Below are 25,649 nucleotides of genomic sequence, written 5' to 3' on the forward strand. Positions count from 1 at the left end.
CTCCTTCTGAAATGCTCTCCCTCCTGACTCCTCACTTCTTACAAATCCTACCTCCATTTAAAACAGCTCATACACCTCTTCCTATCAGAGACCTTTCCTCATCCCCCTCAGTTGTTAGTAGGGTCAGAGAAATTACTCTATAACCACCCAGTACTGAGTTTTGGATTGACTTCAGCCCAGTGGAATATAAGCATTTTGAGGACAGAAATGGCTTTTTTTTTTGGTCTTTGTACTCCAGTGTCTAGCTTAGTGCTGATATTAGGTACTTGATGAGTGTTTGTGGAATTGAATTTAAAGGAAATGTGTGAGGAAGTGAAGGATATGGAAGATTCTGGGATAAGGAGAGAGGAGAGGCAGTGATTGGGAAGATAAGAGTTAATTTCTCTCTCCCTTTCTATTTTTCTCCTTTCTTACCTTCCTCTTCTCCCTGTCCCTTCTCTCTCCTCTCTCCCTTTCAGCTTCAGCCTCTCTGTATCTTTAATTGAATCCCTTTCTGTGGGTTCTACTTGGAAATGTAAAAGGTATGAGATAAAAAGGCTAATGTGTCCTAATTATAGCTGGGGCTCAGATCGATAATGGCAGCTGGAGGCACATTGTGAGGCCGGAGCAGAGCAGACTCTGCCAGGCAGCCATTCACGTGCATGTACACAAACAGACACACGGGCCAGGCTGGGCTGGGCTACCAACCAGGTACAGAGGAGCTGGGGTCCCAAGCATCTGGATGGATGCTGCCTAGGAAAACCCCTTCCTTCCCCCGTTCCCCACTGGGAAAGATGTGAGAAGGGATATTCAGACGCAGAGATGTCAGGTGTGTTGTTCTAGTGAAAGAGAATTGCATCGGTTGTCAAAGGAAAACAAAGAGCAGATTCTTGTTGGTTATAAGTTAGATTAAGTGACCTCTGGGCTCCATTCCAACTCTGGGATTATGGGATTGATTTGAGCTTGATCTTGATCACTGATGTGATCTTTGGTCAATCAATCGTCTCAGAGCCTCTGTTCCCTCATTTCCAAATCCTCTAAGCGCTCTTCTGGCTCCAAATTCCCAAGTCCCACAATGTTGTGAAATATCACCTCACCCCCAGAACTCTTCAGCTGCCAGGCATTTGGGTTCAGGCCATTCCCCCTTCCTCTTGCTCTGATGATGTCACAGAATGGGCATTTTTACCCATGATCTGAATTGCTTTTTCCTTCCTCCAGTCTCACCTGTCTGTCATTTATTCTTCATTGTACTACACTCAGCTGCCATCTCGTGGATTTTACCTCTGACCTTCTTGCATTTCTGGCCACTTCTGTCTACTGACCTCTCACCACCACTTGGTTTAGGACTTCATCAGCCTCTCTTGTGTGGATTGTTGAAAAAATAGGCTCAAAAAATTATCAAATTGTTCATACCCTTTGACTCAGCAGTGTTTCTACTGGGCTTATATCCCAAAGAGATCTTAAAGGAGAGAAAGAGACCCATATGTGCAAAAATATTTGTGGCAGCCCTTTTTGTAATGGCAAACATCTGGAAACTGAGTGGATGCCCGTCGATTGTGGAATGGCTGAATAAATTATGGTATATGAATGTTATGGAGTATTATTGTTCTGTAAGAAATGACCAACAGGACTGATGCTGAGTGAAATGAGCAGAACCAGGAGATCATTGTACATGACAACAGCAAGATTATACAATGATCAGTTCTGATGGACGTGACTCTCTTCAACAATGAGATGATTCAAACCAGTTCCAATTGTTCAGTAATGAAGAAAGTCAGTTATACCCAGAGAGAGGACTATGGGAAATAAGTGTGGTCCACAACATAGCATTTTCACTCATTTTGTTATTGTTTGTTTGCATTTTATTTTTCTTCTCAGGTTTTTTCTTTCTTTCTAGATCTGAGTTTCCTTATGCAGCAAGATAACTGTATAAATATGTATTAAAATACTGGATTTAACATATAATTTAATATATTTAATATGTATGGGACTATCTGCCAGCTAGGGGAGGGTGTGGAGGGAAGGAGGGGAAAAGTTGGAACATAAGGTTTTGCAAGGGTCAGTGTTGAAAAATTACCCATGCATATATCTTGTAAATAAAAAGGCTATAATGATAAAGAAATAGCTTCCAACTGAACTTCCAATGTTCCCCTTCTCCATCCCACCCTCCATACCCACAGCTGCTGTGTTGATATTCCCAAAGCACTCACCTGACCATGGCACTCCTGGGCTGAGGAAGCTCCTTTTTGCCTCAGGAGATAAATGCTTACTCTTCTGATGTTTAAATCTTTTGCAATCTGGCTCTAATCTGACCTCCTTGCTGGTCCCATACCTGACATTATCTTTTTTTTCCTGACATTTTTTTTCTTTAGGATAAAGCACAGATATGGATGGAATGCTTCGGATTCTGTAATAGCTGTCAAGGTTTAGTTCAAGGGTTATCTCTTTCATGAAACCTTTCTTTTTTTAAATTAAAGCTTTTTATTTTCAAAACATATGCACTGATAATTTTTCAACACTGACCCTTGCAAAATCTTGTGTTGCAAAATTTCCCCTTCTCCCCCCCCCACCCCCTCCCCTAGATGGCATGAAACCTTTCTTGAGCCCTCAGCTTGGAGTGCTCCTATCCCCAGATCCCTTTCTCTTTATTTTGTATATACTGTGTAATTCCCCTCCACCCCCCACACTTAGAATGTAAACTTCTTGAGGGGAGGGACTGTTTCAAGGGAGTATTTTTAACTTGGTATTCTTAGTACCTAGTCCTTTAAAAGTGTTTTTTATTTTAATTTTTAAAAATTTACACTGTATCTTTTACCTTCATACCACCCAAATTTCCTCCTATATCTCTCCTCTTCCCAGAGAACCATCTCTTATAACACAGAATTTTTGGGGGGAAAAAGGAGAAAAAAATCAGCAGACAATATTACTACATCAAATAAATCTGACAGTGTATTCAATGTCACGCATCTGAGGATCCTCCCTTCTTTCCCTATCCCTGCAAAGATATGTGGGCAGGAGGGTGGATATTGTTTCACTTCTTTTTTTTCTGAGGCAATTGGGGTTAAGTGACTTGCCCAGGGTCACACAGCTAGGGAGAAGAGTGTTAAGTGTCTGAGGCTAGATTTGAATTCAGGTCCTCCTGACTTCAGGGCTGTTGCTCTAGCTACTGCACCAATTAGCTGCCCTGAGTATATATATTGTTTCCTTGGCTCTTCTTACTCCACTTTATATCAGTTCCTGTGCTTCTCTTATTTAGCCTATTTCTTCCATCACAGGAATATTTCATCATATTCATGTACAACAAGTTGTTTAGCCATTTGCCAGTTAATGGATGCCTATTTTGTTTCCAGTTCTTTAGTACCACAGAAACGGCTGCTTTAAATATGTGATGGAGGATTGGGTACATGTGTAGACTCTATTAGCATTCTAAGATGGTTCCTCCTCAAAAATGATTTCATTTTAGCAAACTTAAGAAAAAAAAGATAGTTATCTGTACATGTGCCAGGCTCCCATTACAAATAAATAGTTTTCCTTTTTAAACTATATTTTTTTCAATTAACATTTTTCCCCCCTATATCCCCTTTGGAAACACACACACACACACACACACACACACACACACACACACACAACCAAAGATCTTGTAACAACTTTGCATGACCCAAAAAAACAAATGATCACTTTGGTCATGTCAAAAACAATGCATGTCTCATTCTACACCTTGAGTCTAACATCTTTCTGTCAGACGCCATTTTGAGTTCTCAACAATGGTCATTGCACACAGTCCTGCAGTCATATTAAGTTTTAAAAAAATTTATTTCATACCTCATATAGTACTTTAATACTTAACCCCTTAGACAAGTCTCATGGTTTAACAGAAAGGACTGAATTTGGAGTGAAAAGAGACCTGAGTTTGAATTCCATCACAGGCCCTTGACTAGTTACATGACCAGAGGCACATCATGAGATAATAAAATTTCTAAGTCAGATGTTCAGCAGTCATTTAGACCAATCTGTACTTGAAAAAAGGATATTGACTACTCCACATTTGCCATGTGTCATCCAGTCCCTGCTGCACATCTCAGGTTAGGGGAAACCCAAGACCTTCTAAGAAAGCTTATCTTGCTTTTTGACATCTCTGATTTTTGGGGGCAGGAGTCCCCTTGACATTGACATTGACTTAAAATTTGTCTATTTGCCATTTCCATTTATTCCTCCTGGGCACATTTGCCCTGAGTAATTTTATCAAATCCACAAGAAACCCTACATATCCTTGATTTGAATCCTTTGAAATCTTTTTTCCCAAAATGCAAAGGGGATGCCAGACTATTCCTTCTCTCTCACCAAGTCTGGGATGGAGTGGCCCACTTTTCACCCAAGGCTCCACTTAGCAGCTACTTCCTCTTTATTGGCAAGAATCCAAAACAGAATTACTTATTATTCTTTGTGCAGGATGAAATTATCTGTAGCAAGGGATTGCTTTGATTTTAAGAGAGCTCGATCCAGCAGAAATACATATAATACAATATCGTCACCACATAATGTCTCCATGCTAGGTTGAAATTTGTGTCTTGTTTCCTGAATTCACTCATCAATGGTTTCTTTCTGTCCAAGTGGTCTGTAGCCTACTTCAATGATGACATTATTTCTCTTTCTGCCTCTATTAATCTTCACATAAATGCTTTCTATGATATTTCCCTTCTATGGTTCTTCAATTTCTTGCTTCTGTATCCTTTTTTTTCTCTTATACACCCCTCACCCCTGTTCAAGCCCTTTTCACAATCTTGACTAGTGTGATGGTTTCCCAATTATTCTTCCTGTCTCAAGTCTCTTCTCACTCTGATCCAAATTACCAAAATAATTTTCCTGATTGCAGTCTGTCATCTTTCATTCTGCATAGGTTACAGTGGCTTTTAAAATCAGATGTTAAGCTATTCTGTCATTTAAAGTTCTTGACAGATATGGCCCCAAGAAATCACACATTACACTTCACCACACACTGCTACCCAGACAAATTCACCTTCTTGCTAATCTCATATATTTTATCTCACATCTACATACTTTTCCACTGGTTATCACCCATGTCTATAATTTGTTCCTTCCTCATCTCTTCTTCTTGGAATGCCTTTATTCTTCAAGACCTTACCAAAGTAATACCCTATGAGTAAGACATCTCCTGAGTCCCTCCTTTAGTGGTTAGCATCTTTCTGCACCCCAATATTATATAAATTTTTTGAATGTATTTCATATCTATATATAATCTTTTATTGTTTCTGTTAGAATGTAGGTTCTTTAAAGGCAGAGAGTGTTTTGATTTTTATATTTTTAACTCTGGTACCTAACAAAATGCCTAGTATATTATACTTCATTAATACTTAACTGAGCAATTGGATTTACTCGAGTGTACTTCTTAATATACAATATTATTTTACTCATTTTACTCCTTCCCACCCTTTACCAATCTTGTTTCTTTTGAATGAGGTATGTATCCTTATAGAGCCATATCCCAGTCATGAATCTCATTCCATTAAATCTCAGTAATGCATATGAAGAAAAATTTTCTTCTTCACACATTGTACCTTTGTGTCATGGACATCTGAAGAGATGCAAGTTTAGTTATTGGTTCCTTTCTTACATTTTTATCTCTTTCTGCATGTCTCAATTATACTTCTTCCTATATTTTAAAGCTCCAGCACTGTGTTAGGTGCTAGAGTTACAAAAATAGCATCAGAACCATCTCTACCTTCAAGGAATTTATATATATTTTTTGTAGTCAAAGAATTTATGTTTTGTCCAAATGAAACCTGAAACAATTAAATTGTTATATTATATATTATTCACAAAGCAATATAAAACATGAAACTCATAAAACATTTGTTTTTTGTATTTTTGTTTTTCTGAATGGGATATTTCAAAGGTTACCATTACAACAATTGCTGAGAGTGAAGGAACTTATATTCTAACAGTGAGACAAAAAATATATTGATAGATATTAAATACATTCATGATAAATGATGAATATATAGTTTTCTTTTTTCCTTTCAGTTTAAAGTTCATTTAATTATGTAGAGAGCTAAAACTCCCCAGTCGTTGCACTGAGGTCGGTTCAAGCACTTAGGGCTAATTACTGATTGGATGATACTGTATGGGCATATGCTTGGAAAATGGTTCTTCCCACTATCCTGTGCTGGCTCAATGATTGGTGTATACAGAGGATTGTAGGAGGGACTAGGGGGTGGAGTAAGACTAGCCAGAGACACACTTTGGTAGTAGACGAGGGAGAAGGTGATTGCGGAGATTTTGCTTTCATCCTGTTCAATCTTGCGTCTAAAGACCAAGAATAAAGACTAAGGGACTTTTGCTTATCCTGACTCTGGCTGATTCTGAGGTGTCCTGGGTGCTAGCCCAGTCGTCACAGATTAGATTCGCAGAAGTCCAGAAAAATTCGATCTGGTTACCTCTTCTAGATATCTAGACCCCACCCTTGATCAGAAGCCTGTCATTTCTACATTCTGAACTATACCCAGAATGATTATTTTTTTCTTTCATGGCTCTTTATTAAGCATTTTGTTAGGCACTGGGAAAGTGTACATAGTCTTTGTCTCCCTTGGAATTTATTGTCTAGTAGAAGGATGGAACAGGTGAAGATTTAGTAGCAAATATGGGTTTTTTGGATTACTATTGCTTATAGAAAGTCAAGAGATTCAAAAGACAAAATCAAGTTTGGGAAATGAGCATCTGATTCAAAAGATGGCATTTGATGAGTTGATAATATTGATTGTCTTTCCTAAAATTGACTTTTTCTATTTCTTTTTAAATCTTTGTAACAAGTGGTAATGGGGGGAGGGATATGTTGAAAAATGAAGGTGGTGTAAAATAGAATATAGCAAATTTTTGAAAAGAAAAAGGTCTCTAAGAAAGGGAATTTAGATTTCTGAATGTAGTTCAGATTGTAGGAATGACAGCTTCTGACCATCCTGTTTTTTCAGTACAATAAAGGAAAAGTGTTCCTTTATGACTTGAGTTGAATTGCCATTAAGATCATAGACTTGGACTTGGAGAGATCTTGTAGTCCAAGCTTATAAATAGCAGAACCTTGTTCTTCTGATCAGTTCAAGTGGAGAACATCCATTCTCTTTCTATTGTATCAATAGTACTATGAAGGGCAGTTTGTAGGTAGAATCCATTCCTTCATTCTCTGAGGATCGCAGTCTTTGATGATGGGGTGGGGAGTTACCCAGCAGAGGGGAAAAGGAGAAATCTTCTTCAAAGGGAGAGCTGTACACACTTCTAAAAACCTTTGGCAGGGAGCTGAGCTTTGGAAAAAATCATTGGATACCTAAGACTTGATAGATCAGTTATGAAGATTGAAGAAGATATTTATGGAGGAATAAGATCACTTTTGAGTATCTGAAAAACTGTCACAAAGAAGGGAGGATTAGCTTTATTCTGCTTGGTCCCAGAAGGCAGAATTAGGAGGAGATATGGGAAGAAATCAGGAACATCACAAAAAACTTCCTAAATAGAACTATTCCAGAATGGAACAAGCTGCTTCAGGAAGCTCATCAATGTAGATCTTTAAAATTGGAGATCGGATGGTCCCACATGGAGGGAGATGCCTTTTCAGGTAAAAGTTGATTAGGTGATCTCTGAGATTCCTTTCAACTCTTGAGATTTTGTGACTTTTGCTGAAGCCTAAGTCTGGGATGATTTCGTGCACTTTTTTGAGATTTCTTTTCTTTTGAGGCTGATCTGGAAGTGAGGGATCTGAGAAAATAGGAAGCTATTTCCTATAGATGCTTTGAAGGCTGAAGTGGTTGTCTGAATTCTAGTTCACCCAATCCGAGAAAGGGTTGAGAAAGAAAATGTCTAGATATTTAAGGTCATTAAATCCAGGAATTGGAAGAGAGTTAGATCATTTATCAGTATGGAGATGGGGTTATGTGTGTGGTTCAGTAAGATCAGAGGCTGCTATCTAGGTCTGGAGAAAGAGATTAGTGCTGAGAGACTGGGGAGCAGGATATGGAGCAAGGAAAGTGATACGGAGGGGCAAGAATCATAAGTGATGTAAAACACTTTGCAAACCTTAAGGAAAGTGTAGTCATTGTACAGGGTTGCTAGACTTTGTGTCAGGATGACTTGGGACAAATCTCATCTCAGATACTGGCTGTAAAGCATCACCTCACTTCTCAGACTCAGTTTCCTTAGCGGCAAAATAAATATAATAATAGCACCTCCCTCCTCAAGTTATGGCTCAAATTAGTCTATCTATCTATCTATCCATCTATCCAGTCATTCATCTATCCTCCTATACATTCATTCTCCCGTTCATCTATCTATTCATCCATCCATTCACCCATCCTCCTCCTATCTATTCACTCATCCTCCTATTCATTCTCCCATCCAGTTTCCTATGTATCTATGTATCTGTCTGTCTTTCTGTTTATCTAAACATACACACATAGTTTAACCTTAAAATGATAAAGACCAAAGGAGGTGACTTTCAAATGAGCAAACCCTTAGCACCTTCTTTACAACTTATAGTCTTTAAGTTGCCTAGAGCACTGAACTATGGGGCAGCACGTATAAGAGATGAGACCTAAACTCTGGCCATTATGTAAATTTCGCTTCTCCTCCTCCTCCTCCTCTTCTTTTTCCTCCTCCGCCTCCTCTTCTTCCCTATTGGTCCCACGAGTGCAAAGACTCTGTCTTATCTAAGCTTTTAACTCCTCCAGCACCAAGCACAGTGCTTGGCAAATGAAGGACGTTTGCAGAATTGAACAAGCTTCTGAGTCACACTTTGTACAGGGCAGTGTGTCCTTGGGCTCAGGGCACGCTGCCGATTTCCCACCTAAGAAAGTACAAACAGTGTCTGTTGGCTCATGTCCCTCCCCTCCCCCCAATCCAGGATGCTTTGTCTCTGTACCGAGGGGATCCTAATTGGGAAGATGAGACGGACCAGCCCAGTAACTAGGCAAGGCCAGTCACCAGACAAGGCTTCTTTCAATTGCTGGTCCCAGAGAGGAGAATACTGGGTGTCTGGGCTGATCAGCCAGTGGGGCTGCATTAGTATTACATCAGCCTTGGAGCACATTACATAACAGAAAGTGTGGAAAAAGGTTTCCGGCAGTGGCGTCAGGAAATCAATCTTACCGAAGCAATGGAAGAAAGAGGGGGAGGGAAGTAGTAGAAAGAGAAGGAGGAAGAAGGGAAAGAAGAAAGAGAGAAGATATAGATGGGAAAGGGAAGATAGAAGGAAGGGAAGAAGGAGGAAGAGAGGAGGGGGGACAGTGAGATGGAGAAAGGGAGAAAATAGAAATGGGGGAATGAGGAGTGAGGGAAAGGGAAGAAGAAAAGGGATGGTTAGAGAATTGACTGAGAAGAGGAAGATAAAGAGAATGGAGGAATAGAGGAGAGAAGAAGATAAGAGGGATAGGTAGAAGAAGGAAAAGAGTGAGGAGAGGGGATAAAGATGGAGAGAGCAGGAGAAGAAAGTGGAGGAAACATCCGTGGAAAAGAGAAAGGTGGGAGAAGGGAAGAGGAAGAATGGAAAAGGGAAAGAGGGAGAGGAGAGGAGGGGAAGAAGTCAGAGGAGCTGTGTTTACAGTTGTTGACAGTGTGTAAAGTTTGCCTGGATCAGGCAGAATAGTGACATAATTTAGAGCAGAGAGAGAGAATCAAGCTCATTGGAAGTCCATCCAGTGTAAGAGTTTGTGTGGATGAGGCAGTGAGATCATTTAGAACAGAGAGATAGAATCAGGCCTATTGGAAGTCCATCCCTCAGGGATTTTCCTGGATTCTTGCCCTAAACTATCTCACTATTTCTGGAAAAACAATAACATGCATTTAGTTTAGGCATTGATGATCTGGTGGCAATGAGACTGCTCTTGAGTCCACCCTTGGAAGATACTCTGTTTCTGATATGCAACCCTACACTGGGCTGTTAGCTCCCTTCTGGCATCTTAAAAACAACATATCAGGGAGTCCTAAAAATGCTTGTCCTCCACTTATATTTTTCTCCATGTGTGAATGCTTTGCTTTATTTTTTACTTTTAAAAACTATCCTTTCACAATTCCAGAAGACTTGGGATAGAAAATGCCATCCGCATCCAGAGAGAGAACTATGGAAACTGAATACGGATTGAAGCATAGTATTTTCATTTTTTATTTGTTTTTTCTTTTCCTTTTAGTCTGATTTTTCTTTCTCAACATGACATATATTTAATGTCTCTCAGTTACTTGCTCTCTCGGGGAGGGTGAAAAATTTGGAACACAAAGTCTTATTAAAAATGAAAGTTTGATAAATATCTTTACATGTACTTTGAAAATAAAATACTATTGAAAAATTAAAAAAAACTATCTTTTCATTTTTATTGATATCCAAAATGACACAATCATTTAGGAAAATACGCATCCCCAAACCCTACTCAGTAAGCCATTTCTTGTAACACAGAATTAAATAAAAAGACAGACAAAAAGAGCAGTTTAGCCCAGTTAACGGAACTCATGGTCTTCCACCTCTGCAAAGAAGGTAGTGAGGCACAATTTCTCATCTCTTCTCTGGCTTGCTCCCACTTTTAAAACCTGGGGCTTGGCTGTTAGCCCTCTTCCCCTCTATACTTCTTTCTTCATTCTCAATACACTCTAGCCTGAGATAATGAGCATTCTCTCAGCACAGCCCTGCTGTGTGCTCTTAAAATCAAAGAAAATCAGCATTGGGAGGGACCTGAGAGAGATCATCACCTAGACCAGCTGAAGTTCAGAGAAGAAAAGTAATTGCCCAGAGGTCACACAGTAAGTAAGTAAGTGGCAGAGCCAGGATTAGACGCCAAGCCTCTTGGATCCATTTATTTTCATTATTTATTTATTTATTTTTTTTGCAACTGGCTATTTCAAGCCAACTTCTTTGATCTTGTCAACTCTGGTTTTAAGGTTGGACTGAATCCAGCTCTAATCTCTGTCTAGAGATTGGCTTGTTAGAAACCAACTAGGTACTTTGGACTCCTTGGTATATGTGTGATGTTCCCATCATGTACATATGTCTTGCAAATTCATGTGTATTTCATAAGCCAGTTTAGAGGGGAAAGTTTTTCCGATTATACTTAAAAGCTACATTACACACTCTAGCCTTGGTTTGATCCTTATATTTTGGTTTGTGTATTTTTCTTTTTCTTTTTTAAATGGAGAGAACACATCTTATTGATGTGCTGTATTTTGTTCTTATATTACAAATATTTACAGATTACCCAGAGTCTGGAAGAGATCTCTTGTTGCAAAATAAAACAGTTAAATAAAAACAAATACAATGACTTTATCTGAAAATACCTGCAACATTCCACCTCTGTAGCATGCCCCATCTCTCTATTGAAAAAAATAAATAAAAATCTATTTTCTCTTCTTTCTACCCCTTGATCCATTAGAAAAAAGAAGAAAAGCATATTTCTTGAAACAAATGTGCACAATCAAAAACAAATTCCCTCAATAGCTGTATACTAACTGTATAATATAGAGAGAGACATACACACACAAACAAATATGTCTGATTTTGCAGCCTAAATCCATCACCTCTCCATCATAGATACCATGCTTCATCATTGGTCCTTTGGAATCATGAATGGTCTTAATTCTTACAGCTTTCCAAGTTATTTATATTGTTGTTATTGTATTCAATTGTTCTATTCGTTTCATTTTTCATAATTCTTTTGATGTCTTTTTGACATCACATTTATATACTACACACATTTATATACTACCAACTTAGTCATTCATTTCCCTAATTTCCAGTTGTTTTTCTTTGAAAAAAAGAGCTGCTATAAATATATTTTGTACATACATGACCTCTTCTTTTTTTCTTTAATCTCTTTTGGACGTAGACATTAGCAGTGATGTAGCTGGGTCATAGGGTATGCACTTTTGGTACATAATTTCAAATTCTTTCTAGAATGATCATTCCCATTTGCAAATCTACAAGGCTCATCACTGTGTCTGGCTTCCCCACAGCTTCCCCAACATTTATCATTTTCCCTTTTTGTTACCTTTGTCACTCTGATGAGAGTAGATAGTTGAATCACTTTTAATTTGTATTTCTCTAATTAATACTAGATGAGTAGTGATTTGCCTTTAGTATATTGTGTATATAAATCTCACGCCCATAACTAAATTAGAGTAAGGTGAAGACTGAGTTTAAATCCCAGCTCACAGTACTGAGGGTGTGACCTTGGACCAATGTCTTAACCACTCTGACGCTTGGTTTACTCATCTTTATGTAGCACTTCTTAACTACTCCCAAATTCAGACTGATTGGGGGATAACTATTTAACCCAGAGTGAGCCGTAACACTTTAGGTTACTCTATCATCGAGTATATCAAAGACACAATTCCGATAGCTAATCACTTAATTAAAACATGAAACACCATCGCTTTCAGGGAGGGTAATGAAATGGTAAAACATTTTCCCTGCTCATTCACAAGAGGTTCAAATCTCTTACACCACAAGGAAAGTCAAAATCTAATTCTCCTTTAAACCTCTTAAGACTTAGCGCATCAGAAGGACACAATCACTTTGCAACTTACAGTCTAAGTAGTGGAAGCTTGTAATGTAGCTCATTCTGCTTTTTGGAGTCTTTCCCAGCAATCCCTCTGGGGAGACTGTAGCCATCATCATCGTCCAGACAGGATGCGGGTGTTCAGGATGGCATCACTATCTTCCCATGTAGTCATCTCTCTCTCTCTCTCTCTCTTTCTCTCCCTCTCTCTCTCTCTCTTTTTGTCTCTCTCTCTCTTTCTCTCCTCTCTCTCTCTCTCTCTCTTTTTGTCTCTCTCTCTCTCTTTCTCTCCCTCTCTCTGTCTCTGTTTCTCATTTCATCTCTGTCAGTCTCTCTCTCTGTCTGACTCTCGTCTGTCTCTGTCTCTATCTGTCTCTCTCTCTGTCTCTGTCTCTCTCTCTGTGTCTCTGTCTGTCTCTCTCTCATCTCTCTGTCTTTGTCTCTGTCTCTCATCTCTCTGTCTCTATCTCTCTGTCTCTGTCTCTCTGTCTTTCTCTGTCTCTGTCTCTCTCTCTGTCTCTGTCTCTCTGTCTCTGTCTCTGTCTCTGTCTCTGTCTCTGTCTCTCTGTGTCTCTGTTTCTGTCTTGCTGTTGGTTCTCACAACCCTGCTTTTCTTATTTTGATTTCCAAGTTAAGGCTCTGTCACACTCCTCAGCTTAGGTTCCCTCCATTTCTTCTCTTCATGTGCGTGCCATATCTCTTCTCCTTCCAAGTATCCTCCACCTCACACATCCGGAACATCCAACACAATGCACTCCCCACCCTTCTGGAAGTTCTATGTTCTGGAGCTTTCTCTAGTGAATAGGTGTTATCTCCCCTTACAGCTCTGAGCAGCTGGTATTCCTGGAGAACCATCCTTAAGGACAAAGTCATTCTGCCCATATTATATCCTCCCCCCATGTTGGTAAAAATAAAATTAAAAAAATTACAGAGTCTGCAAATTGCAAGGGGTGTTCAGGTACATCTGTAAGAAAACAGGAACATTTAATAATTGGCATAAAGCACAATCACATACAATTATCTCAGGTACATGATATGCATTCAGGCACACGGTATATAAAGCTATATAACATATGGGGGGATCAAATACACAGGTCACATAATAGGAAAGAATACATTTGGAATCAAGACACAGTGATCTTGGACAAGTCAACTGGTTATTCTGGGTCTGTTTCCTCCTCTATAAAATCTTGACATTGGACACTATGACTTTGGGTTCTTTCAAAGGTTTCCTAGATTTAGAGATAGAGGGAATCTTAGAGAGACGGCTAAGTGACATAGTGGATAGATTGCTGGGTTTAGAGGTAGAAAGACCTGGATTCAAATTTGGCCCCAGACACTTCCTAGTCTTGTGACTCTGGACAAGTCACTTAACCCTTTATGTCTCAGTTTCCTTATCTGTAAAATGAGCTGGAGAAGGAAATGGCAATTCCCTTCCTCCTCCTCCTCCTCCTTCTTCTCCTTCTCCAACTTCTCTTTCACTGGGTTCAGTCTTGGGGGACCCGAACACATAAAAGATTCAGGCCAGGGATGATTCTTTGCCCTGCTAGTGGCAATCCTCTCTGGTGCAGCAGAAACTTTTCCTGTTGCTAGTCAGCTCACGTGACAAACCTAAGACTTTTATGTGAGATACATATGAAGTAGACAGAAGGTAATCTGAGAGCGAGGTTGTAGTACTTGGGAATTGGGGGTCCCGGAAAAGGTCTTCTGCAAAGGGAGATGTTTAATTTGGGTCTTGAAGGAAAGCAAGGATTATACAAGTAATCAGGTAGGAAGGGAGGGCAGCGCAAAGCCTTGGAGTTGGGAATAGACATGTATAATGTATGATGAACAATAAATAGGTCAGTGCAATTGGATCATAGAGAGCAGTGATGTGAAGAGCTTTAGGCACAAGCCAAGCAGAGGAGCTGCTCTTCTCCTCTCAGGGATCAGTGCCTGGCATATGTAATCAGTTGATAGATGGAGGTAAATAGTGAGATTGGTTTATGGAGTTGGGGTGGGTCAGACCTGTGTGCTGGGAAAATCATGGCATTATCATAGGATCACAGCTTGAGATCATCTCCTCCAAGGCCCTCTTTTTACAGATGAGGAAACTGAGGCAGAAAACTCAAGATCATGTGGGTAGTAATAGCAGACATAGAATCCACCCTGATGCATTATGACTTTAAAGCCATGTGAGATGGTAGAGCTGCTATATTCAGTGGGACTCTCCTAGGGATGTGGAACTGGGTACAGAGGTTACAAGTGAGGCTGTGGTAAGTTAGAGGAAGCTATGGATGATTCATATATGATCTAGATAGATCTAGATAGATAAAAAGAAAAATATATATAGACCAGTAATGCAGTGAGATTTCTGCAGATCTATGGGACTATGGCCTAAAGCATCTTCTGTGTTATATATTGGGCCAAAGGATCATGGAGGCAGTATGGTGCCGTGGCTTTGGCATCAGAATACAGCATCCCATTGCCCCGGTAATCCTTTGGCCCAATAGTTAGCACATAGGTAACACGTAGGATGATTAGGCCCTAGCCTTGAGCTGCAAGGGGCCTTAGAGGCCATCCAGTCCAACCCCCTTCATTTTGCAAATGAGGACATTGAAACTTAGAGAAGTTACTTAAAGTCATCTAGGTGGTGAGAGAGATGGGGGAGGAATCCGGGTACATTGGCTTCAAATCCAGTTCTCTTTCACCTGTACCATGCTACCTCTGAGTATCAGGCTGGCATTTAGTTGGGCAAATACAGAAGTCATTTGCCATGTTGAGGTTGTGGACTAGGGTACACGTCACCCCCAGGTCCGTATTCTGATGTATATAGGCCCCTCTCCCACATGTCAGACCGGACACTGGATGGATGGTTCTGGGAGCGCTGTCCATTCAGTACTCTCAGCCCCACCGCCCTAGAGCCTCAATCCTGCTAGGCTGTTTCCTAGTGAATCAGGCTCTGTGGTTGGCCTTTATGACTGGATAGAATAACAACTAGCATTTACATAGCACTCTAGTCTTTGCAAAGTGCTATATGTGTGTTATCTCATTTGATCCTCTCAACAATCCTGTGTGGTAGGTTTTATCATTATCCCCATTTTACAGATGAGGAAACCGAGGGCCCCCCAATAATAATAATAACTAGCATTTACATTGGCAGCCAGGTGGCACAGTGGATGGGATGCTGGGTTTAGAATCAAGAAGACTTGAGTTCAGATCAGCCCTCAGATATTTAGTTGCTGTATGACCCTAGACAAGCCAACTTCACCCTGTCTGCCTCAGTTTCTTCATTTATAAAATGAACTTGAGACAGAGGTGGTAAAGCTCTCCAGTATCCCTGCTAAGAAAACCTTAAATGATGTCAAAAAGTTGAATACAACTGAAGAATAGTTCTTAAAATAACTAGTATTTTGGACTGTGTTAAGTGCTATATCTAGATTATCCCATTTAAACCTCCCAACAACCTTGTGTGGTAGGTTCTATTACCCCTATCTTACAGATAAGGAAACTGAGGCTCTCCTCCCTCCCCTCTCTTCTGGGTAGAGGAACTCCTCTCTCTGGGGCCTGACTTGGCTTAGTTCTTTGATCTTAGAGAAGATCCTACTGTACAGTTTCCTAACATTGCAGATTCTCTCTATAAGAATCACTCATATCATCATCATCAACTTTTCTTCTTCTTCTTCTTCTTCTTCTTCTTCTTCTTCTTCTTCTTCTTCTTCTTCTTCTTCTTCTTCTTCTTCTTCTTTCTTCCTCATGAATCTCCTCCTCCTCCTCCCCCTCCCCCTTGAAGCCCCATACAATCTCTGTGCTCAGTACCAAGCTCCCTGAGAGGATCTCCTTGAAGCAGCTCTACTATCTCACAACTTGGAGCAGCTAATGCACCCTGGAGAGTCACATTAGGTGGCACAGTAAATAGAGAGCTGGACTTGGAGGCAGGAAGACCTGAGTTCAAATCCTGCTTTAGATACCTACCAGCTGTGTGTCTTGGGAAAGATACTTAACCATTATCACCCTCAATTTTTCCACATCCATAAAACGAGACAGCAATAGCCCTTATCAATCTCTCAGGTTTCTTTGAGGAACAACTAAGATACCATTTGCAAAGCACTTTGCAAACCTTAAAAGTATTTATTTAAATTTTAGTGTTATCGAATGTAAAGGAGGGATAATTGAGTTATTTACTTCCCAGTAGCTTTCCAGGGAAGAAGGTGAATATTAAGCCTCTTAAAGCCTGATAGAAGTGTGTTAGTTCTGTATGCTCTTGGCTGTGTCTCCTGTAAAGCCCAGCCCAGGGCCAGTTTCATGCCAGGCCTGCTGCCGCGCTCAAGAAACAGTTATTGATAAGCTTCCTTAAGGCCATTGTTGTAAGTTGGCAGATGTAGGGTTGGAGGCAGAGGGAGGAGGGCACTGGGGTCATAAGCTGCCATATCAGGGTCAAGGGAAGGCAGTGGTATGGAGGAAAGAACTCTGAAGACCAGGGTTCAAATCCCTCTTGTTTCCCTTAGGCAAATCAGTTTGGATTTCAGTTTCCTCATCTGTAAAAGGAGAGGGTTGCACTAGAAGGCCCCTAGGTCCCTTCCAGCCCAAATCAAAGATCTTAAGGGAGTGGTGATGGAAGGTTAGGTGATAGAGAAAAGAAATATCAGGGCTGATGTGAAAGGAAAAGGGACCTGGGCCTACAGGTTAGATGCCAAATTAATTTACCTAAAGTACATTACCACTCACTAGCTCAAGGATCTTCCGTATTACTCCCATGATAAAATAAAGATCTTTATAGCACTGAACATTTCACAATTTGTCTCTGGCTTGTTCCTGTTCTCTCTTATGTGTGGATCTTCCAAAAGGGACTTTGCACTTCCAGGATGCACTTCTTTCTCAGCTCTACTCTGAGTCCTAAATGTGTCTCAAGATTCAGAGCAAATCGGCATCTCAAACTCAATGTCTTTTCTGATCTACCCAGTTATTAGGGCTTTCCCTCCACTTCCAAGTTACCTTGTATTTACCTGTAGTATCTGGGGGATCCTTTAATGTGGATCACTATAAAAACTGCCTTTTTTGGAGGTCAGTAGTTTCGTACCTACTCAAAACCATAAATCAGAGCCCCCATCAATGTAATTCTTTTTACCAGCTGACCAGAGAGGACAAAGAAATCTAATCAAACAATATACAGCAAATAAGGTGACAAGAAAAGATTTCCCTTCTGCACAAATGAGACACTTTTCTCCCAAAGGTTACCACACTGGGAAAAAAGGTACACACACACACACACACACACACACACACACACACACACACATACAGAATATGTGTGACTAAGGGAATACATAGGGAGAGCACAAGTATGAGTAGGTGTCCCTTTATTCACATTATTTACAATTTCAAATGAAAAATTCACAGTAAAGAAATTCACATTTCTTTATTCTTGTCTTCATTTCTCATCTAGTTGTACTAGTTGGGACTTCTTTAATTTTTGCACCATACCTCTGCTGCTTTCCTCCTTATTTTTTTGTGATTATCATTAGATTGTAAGCTCCTAGAGGGAAGAACTAGCTTTCTTTTCTTTTTCTTTAATTATAGCTTTTCATTTACAAGTTATATGCATATATGCATGGGTAATTTTACAGCATTGACAATTGCCAAACCTTTTGTTCCAATTTTTCCCCTCTTTCCCCCCACCCTTATCCCCTAGATGTCAGGTAGTTCCAGTACATGTTAAATATTTTAAAGTATAAGTTAAATACAATATATGGATACATGTCCAAACAGTTATTTTGTTGTACAAAAAGAATTGGACTTTGAAATAGTGTACAATTAGCTTGTGAAGGAAATCAAAAATGCAGGTGGACAAAAATAGAGGGATTGGGAATTCTATGTAGTGATTCATAGTCATCTCCCAGAGTTCTTTCGCTGGGCGTAGCTGGTTCAGTTCATTACTGCTCCATTGGAACTGATTTGGTTCATCTTATTTTTGAAGAGGGTCACGTCCATCAGAATTGATCATCATGTAGTATTGTTAGAACTATTTTTATTCTTCTTTTTTGCATTTGTCTCTCTAGCATTTATCATTGTGCCTAGCATCCAGTAGATGCTTAATAAATGTTTATTGACTGACCGTCACCCCAGAAATGCTTCTGTTTAGAATATATATGTGGAAGATAGATACATGTAGGGAAAAACATGCTGCAGTTGTATGTGGGGTCAGTGTAACCAGCATCTCTGATGCTGTAGAATTGCTATTATTCTCTAATGATGTCATTGCATTGGTCTTTCTTGCTAGCTCCTCAGAATTTCATTAACCATTTTGCATTAATTATTACGATAGCGTCTTCTTCACTGGTTGCCAAGCTGCTCTCTCTTGTCATCTTTTAGGCCCAGCTCTTCACGGCCATTTGCTAGACTGACTTCTCCCATCTACTAAGGTTTAATGGCTAGAAAGTCACTCTCTGACTAGGATAGGTTGAAACTTTTTTTTTTAATATATATCTCTGAGCCTATGAGATATCCCCCCAAAAGAATGAACCCAGGCTAAGATTAATTCTATTTTCCCTTGTTCCCTACTGATTCCTGACAGCTATCTGACTTAAGGTTGGAAAAATCCCTTATAATTCTGTTTAATATCTGAATGTGAGACTACCTGAACTTACCTCCCCCCAAAAAACCACACAGGAGTTCAGTGGATACAGGATGAAAAAGCCCACTTTATTCCCCAAATCCTCTTTGTTGGCATGCAAATAAAATTAGGCAAACATAGATTGGCAAGATGAAGCACTTGGACATTCATTGGGCATATTTGCCCCTTTTGTTTAGCTTTGCTCAACTCAGAAAGGGAAATCTCTTTAAAGTGCATGCTGGAGACCTCAGTAGGCTCATTGAGTCTTGAAGGCTTATTTTTATTCTTGTCTTTATCTTACCACCTATGTGTCAGGGCACATAAAATGAGCTTAAGATGTGTTTGTTGCATTGAAATTGGAGAAGGGGAAGGGGTCTGGGTGTAGGAAGAAATGGGAGAAAAGCAGATGGACTATGGTGGGATGTGTGGGGATGTGGGATATGGGGGAGATGTTGGGGGGAAAGCCTGGAGAGGTAGAAGGGAAGTGTGATTTTATTCTTGGAGGCCATGGCTAATTCCTGATCCATCCATATCTTTCCCAGGGCTTTCTCCTTACTCCTCGAAGGGCCTGAGTAACACCCCTGTCTTTTGGTTGCCTCCCGAAGAAGAGGATGGGGGCCTTGAAGGCCTGGAAGAGTTCTATCCTGAGGAACCAGTATGTGTTCCCAAGAAGAAGAAATCCAAAAAACTCAAGGAGAACAAGACATCTAAAGTGAAACGGAGAAAGAAAGAGGTACAAAAATGGTCCCTTGGTTGGGCTTGAGAAAGGCTTGGAGCCGGGGACCAGGGACATAGATGTTGGCAGATCCAGGAAGGCTCGTCTCTATGTCTGTATCTATATCGTTATCTAAATGATTAGTTATATTGGTGGGAAGGTAAGTTAATTAAAGTTGAAAGCACAGCAAATTAGGAGGCTGGAGAAGATGCTGTGTGATTCTGGAAGACTGGGGTCTCATTTCAGTCATAGACCTTGGGCCTTGAGAAGTCTCTTCCAACCCCTCATTTTACATACTTACTGATAAGTATCACAGGCAGAATTTGAACTCAGGTCCTTTTGATTCCACTGAGCTAGTGTATTTAAATATTAAGAGAAAAAATAGCTGCTATTATATATAGTCCCTAAGTCTGTGGAGCGTGCTGAACATTGTCCTCTGTCTTGATCATTAATACTATGTTTAGTCTAGGGTGCCCTATATTAGGAGGAAGGACTGTGATAGTCTTTAGACTCTTAGAATGATGGAAGAGGAATGGTTAGACATGTCCTTTCTTTAAGTCCCTCCTTTTTCTGGAAACGTTTCCCCTTCCCTCCTAATCCCAGTGCCTTCCATCTGTTCATTATGTGCTATTTTTCCTGTATCTACCTTGCTTTGTATACATGCTTGCACGTTGTCTCCCACATTAGACCGTAAGCTCCACGAGGACAGGGACTATCTTTTGCTTCTTTTTTCCATCTCCAACATGTAGCTATGGAGGAAAAAGTGAGGCTGCTGACTGAACAACCTGCTTTCACTTAAATCCAATTCATTTGCATGTCACAGTATCACCTTCCCTATATCTTTCTCTGAGAACAAGGAACAATGCTTCCTGACACATAGTAGGTGCTTAATAAATGTTTATAGATCTGTTTTGGGAGAAGAATTGGAATGACCGTGTGGCAGTTGCCCACATGTAGATTTTAGCTTGATAAAGGTGCAAATGGGTGAAAGACCTTTCCCTTGAGGACTTGTGTAGGGACTGGATGCCCATTTATTGGCATGTTGTAAGAAAAATTCTGACTGAGCCACAGGTCGACCATCCTGGCCTCTGAATACAGGAGATAGAGGATGGCCTGATGTGGAAGCCAGGAAGCTTGCTTCTGAATCCCAGATTCTGGATCCTGACCCATCCTGGCCATAGTGCCATCTTCACATCAAGACCCAGTCCCACTCCATCCATTGCCGTCATCTGCAGGTTCGGTTGCGAACCCTTGTCCGGGAAGGTCTGCACGACTCTGTAGGACTCTGTACCGCAATGCAGTAACTGCGGCTGTCCCCCAGGGAAGACTGTAAGTCTCCCCAACACATAATTTAACCTCAAGTGTTCCCTAGGCAGCTCTTTCTATTGGGAACCAGAAGGGTCCTTCTATATTTATGTTCCTCCTCGTCCCCGCCCCATTCACCCTTCTATCTCAAACAGTCCTGGCTGTTCTGAAGGCAGAGCTTGGTGATTACTGAATCCGGGTCTCAATTCTGAACGAATGAATGAAAAGAGCATTTATTAATTGCTTACTATGTGTTGAGCACCATGCTAAGCATAAGGCACATGACCCTTGCCCTTGAGAAGTTCATGCTCTAATTAGGGGGGACAAAACATGTAAGAAATAGTAGCTGCAGGGCCGATGGAAATGCCTTCAAGTCCTGAGGGCGCTGCAGTGGGAGGACGGCAAGGAGTGGAAGGCTTCATGTTTCCCAAGTAGTTAAAATGGCGGGGGGCTACTGTAGGGCTTCTCTAGCAGGGTAGATAGGAAGGTCCATCTCATCTGGAGTGAATTTGTGGGTTTAAAACCTTGGGAACTGTCAAGCCATAAGAGAAAAAGCAAGGGGCTAGAAGACCCCCAACTATTGAATATAGATTTGGGGCCAAAGACTGGGGGGAGTCAAAGGGGATAGGGTGCTCGCTCTCCCCATTCACCCCCAAGCCCCTGCCAAATTCTAAATAGAATTTAGAACTGAAAGGAACCTTAGACATCATCTAGCCCCGAGTCCCCCTCATTTTATAGATAGAGGGAACTCAGATCCATAGACTCGTTCACAGTCACTCAGTCTCGTAAATGGCAGAGGAGGGTGTTAGGTGGTGACTCACCCAGATGGGAATAATTTTCTTAGATAACTTTGGAAAGAGGGCTTCGTTGGAGGCTGGAAGACCCAGATTCAAATTCTGGCTCTTTAATTAACTCCCTGTGTGAACCTGGTCAAGTCTTGCTCTCTCTGGTGCTCAGAGAGAAGCATAGAGTACTCTCTTCCAGAAAATTCTGCTAATGAGACCATCTAGGGCAAACCCTGACTTTTTACTGCTAGAAAACCGAGGCTGAAAAGAGGAAAAGTGGTTTGTGCAGAAACTTGGTCCTTGTCCTCTGAGCCAGAGCCTTCATCTTCCAGTCTCCTCACTCAACCTCCTCCCAACGTCCATCCCCCCCCCATATACACATACACACACCTAGACACCTAAACACTAAACACAGACACACCTAGACATAACACACATGCACACACATATGCAATACAGACACACGTACACACAATACACACATACACATTCATCCCTCCCCCCCCATCTGAACACTGACCTCACACTGCTAATCAGGAATATAGAACGAGATCACCCTACTAAGCTCTGGTCCAACTCCAAAGTGTCCTTTCAGATGTCCCCTGTCTCTGTCCTCGTCGTCAGCCTCCTGCCCTCCCCTCTCCCCACCCTCCTCTTCCCCCGACTTTCTCCTTTTCCTCCCCCTTTTCTCCCGTCCTCCTCCCCCCTTCTCTTTCTGCCTCCCCTTCCTCTCCTCCCTCTCCCTTCTCTCCTCCCTCTCCCTCCTCTCCTCTCTCTCCTGCCCTGGGAGTCTGAAAGAGCGGTCCCTTTCGGGTCCTTCTCTGCCCCGGCCGCCGAGCCCTGCAGGCTGAGGCGCAGGGACCTGACAGCGGGCCGGGCCCCGCCCTGGCTCTGCCCTTGTGGAGGCTGGGAGCGCGCCTCCTGCGGCTCCTTAACTGTAAAATGGGGCTGCTGACGGCAGCTGCCTCTCAGGGCTGCTATCGGACTCAGGGCCCCGTGAGGTGTCTTCCGTAACGTCGGGGATTATTGATACTGATGGCTCGAGTCTCGGGAGGTGGTGACAGAAATCTGTTGGGGACGAGGGGAGCTGTGCTCCCCAACCCCCTCTGCCGGCTCTGCCTTGGGTGACCAGGGGGGCCCCAAGAGGGGGCTGGGACGGACGGACGGACGGACTGGAGGGCCTGGAAAGGCTCAGCTCAGATTGCTAGGCTGCTTCCCGAATCTCCCCCTTCCCCCCCAAGTGTAGCAAAATGGTTGCTGTTCCGGGAAGCGGCAGCGCTCGCTGATCCAGCTGTTGGTACCTTGAGCACCAGCTGCTGGAGTCCTGGAGCTGCCCTCTCTCATCCTGCATTTTAATTTCGCTGGCTGAGCCTCCGAGCCCCGCCCCCTGGCTCGGGCTCCCTCTGCTCCTTCTCGGGGTTCGGGTGCAGACAGCTGGCTCGCTTCCCTCTCGTGCTCCCCTCACCGTCCTCCCCTCGGCGTCCTCCCCTCCCCTCTCTGCCCCAGCCTCTTCCCCCGCTTGCAGGCCCTGGAGCCCGCTGCCGCCCAGCCACCTCACCCCGACTTCTAGGGGAGATTGAAATCTCCTTGAGCCCGGCAGAGGGGCTGCCCCCAGTGCCGCCTGAGCGCGGACTGCGCCACTGCCCCCTCGCTCCTTTCATTTTGTTGAAACTAATAAAAAGATTTCCTACTTTCATTTTTTTTCTCCCCCAAGGACCCTCAAAATATGGCCAGATCTGTACAGGGCCCAGCAGGGGGGAGGGTCTTTACCTTACTCTGTCACTTGACTGGATTTTAGTTCTTTTGAATAAGTCCTCTCCCTCTCTGTAATTTTCTTCCTACCCCTTCACCCTCTCCCTCCTTCCTTCCTTCCTTTCCTCTCTGTCTCTGTCTCTCTCCCTCCTATTTTCCTCCCTCCCTCTCTCTCTCATCACTATCTCTGTCTTCTTGTTTCTCTCTTCCTTTTCTCTTCATCCTCCTTTCTCCCTTTCCCTTATTTTCCCCTCCCTCTCCTCTACCTCCTTTGCCTCTTGAAGTCCTCCTTTCTCTCCCTGTTCCCTTCTTTTCTCCCTTCTCTCTCCCTTTATCATCATCCATCTTTCTCCTTTCCCCACCCTACTTTTTTCTCTTCCCTTCCCCTTCTTTCTTCTTTCTGACTTCTTCCCTTCCCACCTTCCCTTCTTTCTTCCTGCCCTTCCTCTTTTCTCTCTCCTCTACTTCTTTCCACGTTCTCCTCTTCTTTCCCATCTTCTCCCCCCTTCTCCTTTTTCTCTTCTCTTAGCCTCTCCCTCTTCTTTTTCTTTTCCCCGCCAATCCTTCTCCCTTTCCCCTCTTCATTTTCTTTCCTTGCCTTCTCCCTTTTCTTCTCCCTCTCTCTTTCTGTGTCTGTTCCCCTCTTTGTGTCTGTTACTGTCTCCCTCCTCCTTCTTCCCTCTCCCTGTCTCTGTTTCTATTTCTCTTTCTCTCTCTCCCTCCCTTTTCCCCTCCTCCCTTCCTGCTCTCTCTCCCCCTTCCCCTGTATTTTCCTAATTCAGCCTTGGTGTCCTTGAAGTTACAATGGAAAATGATGGATGCCTGGCTCTAGAGGTAATGGAGAGGACAGCATGATTTACTGGGGAAAAGGCAGAAAGGGCACTGAATTTATAGTCAAAAAGCCTGGGTTCAAATTCTGTCTCTTGCTCCTTTCTTTCCCGCTCTGGGCTCCATTTCTTGACCCTACATAAAGGGACAGGGCTTGGGGACCTCTCTGGACACTTCCATATCTCTACCTGAGATTCTATTAACTGTCTCTGCACAACACTTTTATTTCTCAAGATGAATCGGCTCCCCACTCTGCCCCACTGTTTCCTCCTTTGTGCCTTGCAGATTTCTAATCATGAAGATAGGAGGCTGTCGTGGTGGGGCAGGGAAGTCCTGGCTTTGGAGGCAGAGTTCAGAACTCTGATGTCTTGGAGTCATCCCCTATCTGAGCCTCCTCCCTTGTAAAGTAAGGAAGCTGGCCTAGAAACACTGAGAGGTTTCTTCCTGCTTCAGATCCAGTATTCTAGTGAATGGGTTGGATCAGTAGGCCTCTGTGGTCTCTTGAGACTCAAATTCTATGATCTTCTGGCTTTTTCACTTGCAATACAATAAGAGCCACTATTTACACAGGCTTGAAGGTTTATGAAGCTTTTTACTTACATTATTTCATCAGAGTCTTACAACAGCCCTTAGATAATCAGTACTACAGGTACAGTGTAGATAGTACAGCTAGCCCTCCTGGGGGCTCTGTCATCCCATGTTCTAATGGCCCTCTCAGCTCTGACATCCTATGTTCTAAGGGTCCTCCCAGCTCTGACATTCTCTGTTCTAAGGCCCCTCCCAGCTCTGACATCTCATGTTCTAAGGGCCCTCCCAACTCTGACATCCCGTGTTCTAAGACCCTTCCCAGCTCTGACATCTCGTGTTCTAAGGGCCCTCCCGGCTCTGACAATCCCATGTTCTAAGGCCCCTCCCAGCTCTGACATCTCATGTTCTAAGGGCCCTCCTGGCTCTGACATCCCGGGTTCTAAGGGCCCTCCCGGCTCTGACATCCCGTGCTCTAAGGGCCCTCCCGGCTCTGACATCCTGTGTTTTAAGGACCCTCCCAGCTCTGTTATTAGTGTTCTAAGGGCCCTCCCACCTCTGACAACCTGGGTTCTGAAGGCCCTTCCAGCTCTGACATCCTGTGTTCTAAGGGTCCTCCCAGC

The 25,649-nt window shown here is 42.3% G+C and overlaps 1 protein-coding gene across 1 annotated transcript in view; it reads left to right on the top strand.

Moving 5' to 3' along the window:
- Nucleotides 1-25,649, top strand: part of CHD5 (chromodomain helicase DNA binding protein 5) — a 142,677-nt gene that overhangs the window by 18,197 nt on the left and 98,831 nt on the right. Inside the window, 1 exon segment of the mRNA XM_051988709.1 lies at nucleotides 19,659-19,849. Coding sequence (XP_051844669.1) covers nucleotides 19,659-19,849 — 191 coding nt within the window.

This window comes from Antechinus flavipes, chromosome 3 (genome assembly GCF_016432865.1).
Source record: "Antechinus flavipes isolate AdamAnt ecotype Samford, QLD, Australia chromosome 3, AdamAnt_v2, whole genome shotgun sequence".
Lineage (NCBI taxonomy): Eukaryota > Metazoa > Chordata > Mammalia > Dasyuromorphia > Dasyuridae > Antechinus > Antechinus flavipes.